Genomic DNA, 10,271 nt, shown 5'->3' on the forward strand with positions numbered 1-10,271 from the left:
CATCTCCAAACGTGTTTACAGAGTGTTGACTCTACTTACATGATTCAAATGCATGTCCTTTTGTAAGCACCACAAACTGACTATACCTTGATTTATGATTATAAATATATATGGAATTAACTTTATCTCACATGCCAGCAAAGCTAATCCTCCCAGCAGCTGTTCCCACTCAAGTACAAAATGAATATGATTTTAACTACGCCTGGATCTAACCTAATAAATTCTATTGTTTTCCTAAGCACTTCTGCAAATTAAAGTGAACTCTGGGTTGCCATCCAGACACACGTATTGGGCTGAAGTGGCTTTTAGGCATGTAGCCAAATAACTTCCCAATTCCCTAATAGGGTATATAGAACTCTCCCTCTAGAAAATATGTGCATCAAACGTGGAAAAACAAGCTCCTTTCCATTTCCTTTAAGTTTTTTTTTAGAGTTTCCTAGCATTGCCAAAGTGCCTCGGCAGGATTTAACTGTGTGACCTTGTGGCAAAGAAGTGTGCAGCCTCCAAGTCTCCCACCCTGCAGGCCTGTCAACTCCGCCATCAGCAGCTGGCTCCCCCCTTATCCCGTCTGCTCAAAGGTGCATAGTTAGGGGTGGACAAATCTATCTATTTCACTTTCTCATTTTCCAATCTCCACATTTCCCCATCAGCTCATTTTTTTTAAGTCCACATGAGAATTCAGCAGCACTTTAGTGCAAATTTGTCCAAACTTAACATACTTTTGTACACAATTCTACTGAATATAATGCATTTTACCGTATATGTTATTTTCAGTTCACCCTAACATATGCACTTATGTATACATTACGTACTTGCCTGGAGAACTGCAGCACAAAATTATGAGAAAAGCACATTTCTTTTTTTTAAATAAATATTTTTATTAATTTTACAGTACAAAATTATAAAAACGTAACACACACTTTCTCGCAAATATATTCTTTTTGGACTTCCCTCAGCTCTTCTGATAATCCTCTGTTTTAATCATTTCTTACGCATTTCCTGTTTTTATATTGCCTTATATTAATAACCTCTCCTCTCTCCTTTTCCCATTTTTACAATATTTCTAATATTAATTCTTCACAGAGCTTCTTGCAAACCAACAAACGTTGTTTGATCATCGCATATACTTTTCAAATAATCTACAAATTTACTCCAGTCCTCAGTGAACTTCTGGTCCCACCAGAAAAGCCCATTTCAAAGGATGGCTGTGTTTTGGTTCACACATTGTTTTGGGAAGTGCAAATTAGGTAGGTTTGCCTTTAAATAAAAACTGAATACTCCATCCCTATGTTGGCCAGATTTAAATTTTAAGAGGAAAGGAACTTTTGAAAGACTAATGCAATGTTTCCCAAACTTATGATAGCTTAAACTGTTTTGCCTGTTGAATCTTGATTTCGGATTTAGGGTCCACAAAGGTGTTGGAAATGTAATGTTTTAATAAAGATGATGATGATGATGATGATGATGATGATAATAATAATAATAATAATAATAATAATAATAATAATAATTATTATTATTATTATTATTATTATTATTATTATTATTATTATTATTATTTTATATGCCACCCATCTGACTGGCTTGCTCCAGACACTCTGGGTAGCTCCCAACAAAATATTAAAAATAGAAAAAAACATCAACCATTAAAAACTTCTAGAGTTACAATTCCTGGGCAGAACCTTTCATGCAAGTCTGTTGTAAGGTGTTCCTAGTCAAGGGCTGTGGAAACGGTGGTACTCTAGAGGTTATTGTGCAGGACCAGCCCCTGATCACTGCCTATGCTGGCTAGGTCTGATGGGAGTTAAACATTTGGTGGGTTAGCTCCCCATTTCTCTCCTAGTCCAAGCGAGGCTTGATCACCATTGCTCTTCTGTATTTTTACAGTTGGTGTAAATATGTGATTGATTGATTGATTGATTGATTGATTCTTTTTGGCACACCCAGATGTGTCATCAAATTAAGAGGCAGAAAATCCCCAAGACGGCATGGGGAGGGATGGTACCTCAGGTGGGGGACATGTCATGCTCCTTCTGGGGCAGTTTGTCCAGCTTGCACTCAGCTCTCACCTGTGGCTCCTAGAAGCTGTCAACATGTGACTGGCCGCATGCTGGGAACAGCTTCGACTGGCTGGCTGGCTAAACCAGGTGAGGGTAGCCAATGGCTCTCAAACCTTTGGTGAGTTAGGGACTTCCCCTGCATGTGAAGACAGGCTCCAGCAGACTTGAGTGGACAAGACCAATAGGGGGGCCAACAGTCAAGAAGGCAGTTCTTTAGAGGGAAGTGAGGGGCAGATGGGGCATGTCAACCTGGGAAGGTAGCCCATCTCGGGAGAAGGAAAACTCTGATCTTAAACCTTCACTGCCTTCAGGGATATATATCTTCAGGAGAAGAGGGGTGAATGAGTAAACCCTGCACAAATCCAGAGTAGAGTCCCTATGACATTTGGATGGTGTCTTGTATGCCTCCTTCCAGCAACTCCTGCAGCCAAGCTGGTGCCGAACATCTTGCTCTGCTTCCCTTTGGACCACATCAGCGAGACCGAGAGGGAGGGTCTTGTCATCTGGGCAGCCCAGGATCTCCATACACACTGCCCAGGCTTGCACCTTGGGGAGGCCCCCTTGGTTCTGCTAACCCAGCAGTTTGAGTTCACCCTGCCTGGAGGCACACTTTCATTACTTTCATTATTATCATTTTGTGTGTGGGTGTGTGCACATATGTGTTTTTTTGTATGGAATGTTTGGGAGGGAATAAGACGGTAAATAACAAACTAAATATTGATGTATGTAATTTTTATTTCTTAATTATATTAAGTGGTAGTATGGTTGTATTGCTTTTTGTAACATTAAATCACTCAATAAAGATTATTTAAAAAAAAAAAAAAAACAGCAGCAGCTGGAGGGGACTTTGCCCAGCCACGAACTCAGGCATAGGCAAACTCGGCCCTCCAGAAGTTTTGAGACTACAACTCCCATCATCCCTAGCTAACAGGACCAGTGGTCAGGGATGATGGGCATTGTAGTCCCAAAACATCTGGAGGGCTGAGTTTGCCTATGCCTGCGCTAACTCTTAAAACTGAGCCCCACTCGCGTCACAGGGCAGCGTTTGTGCTGCCTTGAGCTGCCATTGCAATAAATCGCGCTAAACCAGGACGAGGTGCCTATCTCGAGCGCCTCCTCTCTCGTGTGACTTTCTCTTCCTCCCACCCTCGCCTCTCCTTCGGCGCTGCTGCTTTTTGCACGCAAGCAAAGCTCCACAGTGCTGGGTGCGGGCGGACTCAAAAGCCTAGCCAACAAACCAGCACCAGCTCTTCAAACCGGCGCTCTCTCTATGGCGCAAGCATAGAGGCCGTTGCCCCATCGGAGCCTAGAGCGGATTGGTCAAACTCCGCTTCCGGATTGCGTTACCTTAGAAACCCGCGGCGCTGCGACCCGGAAGCGCTTGGCGGACCAGTTCCGGGTCGCCGCGCCATGGCTGCGCTAGGAGCGTCGGGGTGCTTGCGGGGCGGGGGGGTCGCCGTGGCTTCGCTGCTCTTGAGGCAGCGGGCGCAGGGACGCCGCGCCGCGTGGGGATGGCGGGGCCTCTGCCAAGGCCCGGAGGCGGGTGAGTCTTTCCCTCGGGGGGCGGATGCAGGCGGACAGGCTGCCCCCCACGTTGGGCGCGGGAGGCGACGCCGCGTTTGAAAGCGCCTCCTGTGGAAATGGCTCACCTGGTTGGGGCTCAAGGGCTGACCAAGGAGGCAGGTGGGCAGGCGGAACTTGCTGCTGCTGCTGGCTTTTGCCGGTTAACGACCCCACCCCAATAAATGGGACGCTTAGGGGAAGGGGCTGGGCTGGCACCGATCTGCTGGGCCTGATCCAGGCATCTTTGTTGTTCTAGCCTGGGAGCTGGCGCAGTGAAAGAAGCATCTTTCCCTCCTCCACTGGCCCACACAAGTGGCAGGGCTCTGGCCAGGACGTTAGGGTTGCAGCCTAAGTCTTTTTTGTAAAACATCCAATATTGCAACCAAAAGTTAGTCCCCATGTGTTTAATGCGACTTACTCTAAGATAAAACATGCATAGGTCATGCCTAGGTTACAGCTGGTAACTTAGTAGCATCGTTATAGTCTCACTTTTCAAAACTGCATTTTAAAAACGGTATTTGAGCTGTTGCTTTCCTGCCAGACCAGAGCTTTCCAAACTTTTCACGTTGGGGGTGCACTTTTTGGACATGCATTACTCCGCCACACAGTAATTTAGTTTTACTAACAAACCAGAGATTAAGCTAACCCCTTATAAGAGATATCATACGACACACTGCAGCTGACGCAGTAACACATTTTGGAAAGCTCTGTGCTAGACCAACCACTTGTTTTTCAGGGGAGAAGAAATCTGATGTTCCAAAACCTTCTTTTACGGATGAAAAAGTTCAGAACTTACTCTTCCAGATGACAGGACTGAATTTGCAGAAAGTCTTTAAGCCAGTAAAACAAGAACTCAACCCCCCAACGTACAAGCTTATGACAGAAGCGCAGCTGGAGGAGGTATATTGCCAGTGTTCAAGAAATAATATATATGGGTTTAAGATATGAATAGAAGACACTTCTGGTTGTTTTTTATTTATTTGCTTTGGCCGTAAGAAGAGTTAGGAAATATAGGCGCTCAAAACATTTATATATTTGTTAAGATGTATATGTTGTGGTTCTAACATACCAAGGTAGTTGCAAAAAACATTTATAATAATTTAAATTATTCAGAGCAATACAATGACAATATAATATACCTTGAGAAATGTATTGCTTATGCAGTGGTAATAATGAGCATGAATGTTGAAATGTTGTAAACAGTAACTGATTCAGAGTAGCCCTGTACAGCAGGAAAAAAATCTCTGTGTCTCATTTTGATCCAGATGGCAATCAAGTACATGAAAATTGATGCAATCTAACTTGAAGTATTCTAATGTGGTCACAACTCTTTAATATCCCAGGCACTTAGTTATGGGGCATGTAAATAAGTATTTCCATGAACTCAGATCAATAATAGTAGGTGCAGCTTGTAAAAAAAAAAAAGTATCTGCTCTTTCATTTGTCACTCATGTTTTCATTAGTATTTTTGAACAATTATCAAATGCTAACATGTTTTGCCAATGAAATGACAACAAATAATAATTTTTGTGTAAAAAATTGTAGTAAGACATGCAAAAATATCTGAAACCTTTGGGTTTAATTGTCACCATTTCAATTTGCATATTTTTGCATGGCTAAACCATTTCTCCCCCTGTCCTTCAAAAACCTATATCTATCAAATATTCACACATTCTTTATGTTAGATGATTTTCCAATATGACATTTTCTGTGCAATTAATTACTCACTTCTTCCTTTTAGGCCACAAAAGCTGCTGTTGAGAAGGCTAAAGAGAGGCTCAAAATGCCTCCTGTATTAAGTGAGCGGGAGCCAATTCATGATGTATTAGCAGAAGACAAGATTCTGGATGGAGTAGAACCTTATAAATATGTATTTACTGACCTAGCATACAGCACCCCCCACCGTGTGAGTCTGTTAGCTACCTTGTAAGAACATCAATGAATTTTACCCACTTTGCAGTTCCACTAATACACACTGTAATCTACAAGGAAATGCACTGTTTTATTGTACACACAGAATCACAACAGCAGCTGCCTCTGGAATCAGGATATGCAGTTTTAGGATAGATAGCTGGGTCTGCTTTTTTGCTGTTTTTTAATACCATTGATGGATTTGAGGAAAGGAAGAATCTTTACCATCCTCCAGCACAGAGGCTTTTTGCTCATGGCATGTTGTGACGCTATATTCTTGGGCTGACCTATACCCTCTTGTAAAGTGGTACTTGATGCTTCTCAAAAAACACTTTCCCCCCATGGACCACTTGAATATTGGCTGAGTCTTGACAGACCACATCACAAATTTGTATTTTGTAATACAAATCCAAACAAAGCTCACATTTAAAGAACTGCAGTCTTGCCTTTTTAATAGGATGGGCCTGTTTTTGTGAGCAAAGATCTGTGAAATGGTAATGTTTGTCAGCTTTATTATCAGATCAGGTGCAGCATCCATCCTGCTTCTTCATTTTGAAGTATGGTGATGTTAGCCTTTTCACAGGCTATCATGGTGGAGATTGCAGACCACAAGTTTAAGAACTTTTGCCCTATCTGATCCCACTTGTCCCTCAAGATACTTCCCATGGGTTCAACAGAGGCCTGAATCATTTTCTTTTGGATGACTGAACAGGGAGGGCTCTGTCTCCCTTACTATAATCTTTCTATTGGAATTAAGTTTACACTTGAACTTATAGAATTCATTGCTACAAGATGCTGTGCCTTTTAGTACAGGTAGATTTAAAATGGATTAGATAAATTCATACAGGATATGCCAATAAAGGGATACTGGGTATAATAGCTAAATGAAACCAAAGAGAATGATTTTCCAGGTGTGTACTGACTAGCCTGTGACCTTTCTAGAGACTATTGGCTGACTGTTGTTGAGAGAACAGCTGGATTAGCAGAACTGAACTAGTAAGGTAACTCCCATACTCCTAGCTTTTTGCTCTTTAAATCCCTTCCAAGCAGCAGTAACATCAGCTTCAGGTAAGCTGAACAAGCATGTTCTGTTTTCGCTGTGCAGAAGACATGATACAATTCACTTTTTCAAATATCTTGATAGGAAGTTACTGAAAAACAGTTGGCCTTTTGAAAGTTTGCACTGTTCCATATCTTAAAGTAAAGAGACGTGATGGAACAGCTGACTACAAGTGCAGCTTACTTCTCTTTTCAATTTCAGGAACGCTTTATTGTAGTTCGAGAAACAAATGGAACATTACGCAAGGCCACTTGGGAGGAACGGGACAGAATGATACAAATATACTTCCCAAAAGAAGGGCGCAAAATTATTCCTCCAGTTCTATTCAAAGAAGAAAACCTTATGGTAAAAGCTAGTATTCAGCCTTGTGCAAAGCAATTAATCTTACTAACATGAGCAATATGAGACAAATATATTTGCCCTACTGCACCTTTGCCATTGTCTCAACTTCCTTACCAGTATCCTTCTTCATGATTTTCTAAATTATCCTTAGGCTATATGGCCTATTTGGAAACTCAGTTCTCTGTTTGCGAAACCATAGTTTAAAAGCTGGGAATGAGCAGTGAAAATACACACTCCATTCTCACTTGTCTTCTGGTTTCCTTCCTGTCTGGGCACTTATTTCCTGGTATAATTAACCTGCAGTTTGCCATTATGTCCAAAACTCATTTAATGAGAGTTTTACTTCCCAGAATCTTAAACCACATTTTGAAGTTGCATTTAAGAATACAGTAATAAACTACCATTCTCAATTTGGGTTATTAGAGCAAACTGCAGTTTAATTACACCAGGATGGGATGAGGAAACACATCCTATCCTTTGCAGCCTATGGGAAGGTGGGAGGACTTGGCTGATAAGGAAGGTACCTCATCAACTTACTGGGAAGGTCACAGGAGGGCCCTGAGACCTGCAACCTTCACAGACCCCAGTAAGCAGCCCTCCATCTTTTAGTGGGGGCACTATGCACTATTTTGTTTTTGCCCATGGACCCCCAGAACAGAGTCCTCATGTAAGTGGTGTAGTATAAAAATCCAATGAAAATGAAGCTGATAAAACTACTTTGAGATCCGGATCTTTGACAGTGCTGGTAATCTTGATAGAATCTATTAAAGAATGGACCCAAAACGTTTGCGCAACTGCAATCGGATGGGAACCCTAAATTATTGCCATTGTTTAGACCTGGACTATTACTGTTATTGAGTCTGTTTTTTTTGATGCAAGATGCTTCATTTATATTTCATTCTTGTTACAATTGTTCCAGACGACGTTTCTTCAAGACCGCCATGAAGAACTCCTTGATCGTTGCCTTGTACAGTTTGAGCCAGATTCACCTGACTATATCAGAGTGAGTTGCCAACATTTGGGCAGCGAGTGTGGGGCTGAGACAGCTTCTGTTTCCAAAGGGGTAGTCATGTTTTTGTTGCAACAGTCTTAACTTTCTGCACAACAAATAAATTTATTATGGCATAAACTTTCATGGGCTGCAGCTGACCAAAGTGTTATCCTATATGCCAGATGACACCACTGTTTACAATCCCCTTCTTACTTGACCCTGTAAGATGGTTGTGTGTATACCTGCAATTCAGGATAACATTACATGCAGATGAAATGGACTTGTCCATGAAAGGTAATGCTATATAATACATTTGTTTAGTCTTTAAGGTGCCCCAAGTCTTTGTTGTTTTTGCTACATACACTTATTCCGGAAACTTACTCGGGAAGCTATTACGACGTTTAAGCATTATTATGTTTCAACTTCTGCACAGGTTCATCAGCGGACGTATGATGATATTGAGAAACATGGAAAATATGATCTGCTGCGTTCAACAAGACACTTTGGAGGAATGGTGTGGTACTTTACAAATAGAAAGAGGATTGATGGATTGCTGATAGACATGCTCCAAAGAGATTTGTAAGTGCTGTTTATTGAGCTAGAGTTATCTAGGTTCTCCATGGCAATATAGAATTTAAAAGTTCATATTTAAGCAGCCTATCTGCTGAGATTAGTTGCACTTGTAAGCATATGTGTTCAGGATCAAAGCACTGGTTGACTTTTATTCAGGAACTGTAGGCTGGGTTCTTAACGATCATTAACATACTTTGAAAAAGTTTGCCATGAGACACTAGTTAATAGTGTTTCCTGTCAATAATAGACTATGCCTAGCTAGCAATTCCTGCAGTTATTGCTTATTTTCATTTCCACCTGTATGGGTAGGATAATTCAGTTCCATTTAATATTATTTATTAAACTTGTATATCACCCTTTATATACCACTCCATACATCTCTGAGTGGTTCACAACATAAAAATACAAGATAAAAAAGAGAAAATACATAATAAAAACAAGAATAATCCCCCCCACATTTTATTATTATTTAATCATCCGAAACATATTTTGCTGTCATCCAGGAATCAATTCAGTTTGAGTAAGGCTGCAGAACATGATTGGAGTGTCAGGGTAAGGTATCAGATTGGATTTTCCTGTGAAGCTGCAGTCCTTTGGAATAATCCCTTTAACTTGGTGGGAAGTAAGACTTCTCCAATATATGTTCATCAGTGATGCTGGATAGTTTGGAGGTACCCAATATTGAAAGGGGGTGATTTATATTGTAAAGGTACGTGTGTGAGTATAGAACGCCCAGAGCAGGTGGTGTGTTGGAGAGGTCTTTCTACGATATAATCCCTACTGCTGGAATGGCTCCTATATGGGTCTGAACCCAAATAGAGACACTACCTGCACAGGTGGCAAGGGTGAAGCTGAGATCAGAAATGAATTCAGCTGGGTAAAAACCCATGTCTTTGAAGATATTTGCTCATAGTGGTGGCTTACATCTGTTAGTAATTCCTCAAAACTTAGTTCTTTTAGCTAGTGAATTTAATAAAACAAGCAGCTAGTTCCAGTTTAATGTGCTTGTGTGGAGTACTAACTGTGATGGTTCCTGGAAAAGCAATTAAGTCTTGAATAACTTCTGTATTTCAGAATCGAGGACGCAGTAAGCTTAGTTACTTTGTATCACATGCTCCATCCTGATTGCCAGTCAGCAAAAGAAGCACAAGAATATGACATACAAGGACTAGATTTAATTAAGGTATACAAATCTTTTATGTGGGCCTCTTTTCATGTGATAGGTACTTATCACAGCAATTTTCCTTTTTTGGAGTTTTGGGACAAGAAATATTGTACACATTTGTGAAAGCAATTCATCCATGGAACAGTTTGTTAAAATGCCAACATTTCATGTAGCTGAAGTTATCTTTAATCAGTGTTAAATAATCCCTATATGGACTAGAGACTGCACAGCTTTTAACTTCATAACCTGTATCCTCCATTTCACAAAATGTAATTTAGAACATAAGGTAGTTTCGTCATTTTGAGGTTACATGCTAGAACCCAACCCTAGTAACACCGTCAAAAGCTTGCTGGCTACCTAATCATTTACATTTTTGTACAGGTTTTTGTGAAGACAGAAACACAGAGAGCTGGATACATTGAACTTGCACTCCAGTCTTATCAAGCAACTACGCCTAGGTCTGCAGCTTCATAAAGAACTTATCAATCCACTGAATATGTCTGTGAGTGGAAGGGTGGTGTAAAATGTATATAGAATTCTGAATAAAATACTTTTTGCTGTATAGCGTATGGGAAGTAGCTTTAGTTAGCTTTCAAAGCACAGTTG

At 40.9% G+C, this 10,271-nt stretch overlaps 1 protein-coding gene across 1 annotated transcript; it reads left to right on the plus strand.

Annotated features, from left to right (window-relative positions):
• Positions 1 to 3,443: 3,443 nt before the first annotated feature.
• Positions 3,444 to 10,227, plus strand: MRPS22 (mitochondrial ribosomal protein S22). Its single transcript, XM_053389984.1, has 8 exons — positions 3,444 to 3,603; positions 4,360 to 4,523; positions 5,365 to 5,529; positions 6,796 to 6,939; positions 7,856 to 7,939; positions 8,361 to 8,506; positions 9,575 to 9,683; positions 10,047 to 10,227. The coding sequence occupies exons 1-8, from the start codon at positions 3,471 to 3,473 to the stop codon at positions 10,137 to 10,139; spliced, it is 1,038 nt and encodes a 345-aa protein (XP_053245959.1). The 5' UTR covers positions 3,444 to 3,470; the 3' UTR covers positions 10,140 to 10,227.
• The last annotated feature ends 44 nt before the right edge of the window (positions 10,228 to 10,271 follow it).

Source organism: Podarcis raffonei, chromosome 5, assembly GCF_027172205.1.
Source record: "Podarcis raffonei isolate rPodRaf1 chromosome 5, rPodRaf1.pri, whole genome shotgun sequence".
In the NCBI taxonomy this organism is placed as follows: Eukaryota; Metazoa; Chordata; class Lepidosauria; order Squamata; family Lacertidae; genus Podarcis; species Podarcis raffonei.

What these genes read in the sequence shown, in the direction of transcription:
- MRPS22 (XM_053389984.1), top strand. Translation starts at nt 3,471, where the DNA reads ATGGCTGCGCTAGGAGCGTCGGGGTGCTTGCGGGGCGGGGGGGTCGCC. An exon ending in ATTCACCTGACTATATCAGA is followed by an intron (nt 7,940 to 8,360) that starts GTGAGTTGCCAA and finishes ACTTCTGCACAG; the next exon opens with GTTCATCAGCGGACGTATGA. An exon ending in GACATGCTCCAAAGAGATTT is followed by an intron (nt 8,507 to 9,574) that starts GTAAGTGCTGTT and finishes TCTGTATTTCAG; the next exon opens with AATCGAGGACGCAGTAAGCT.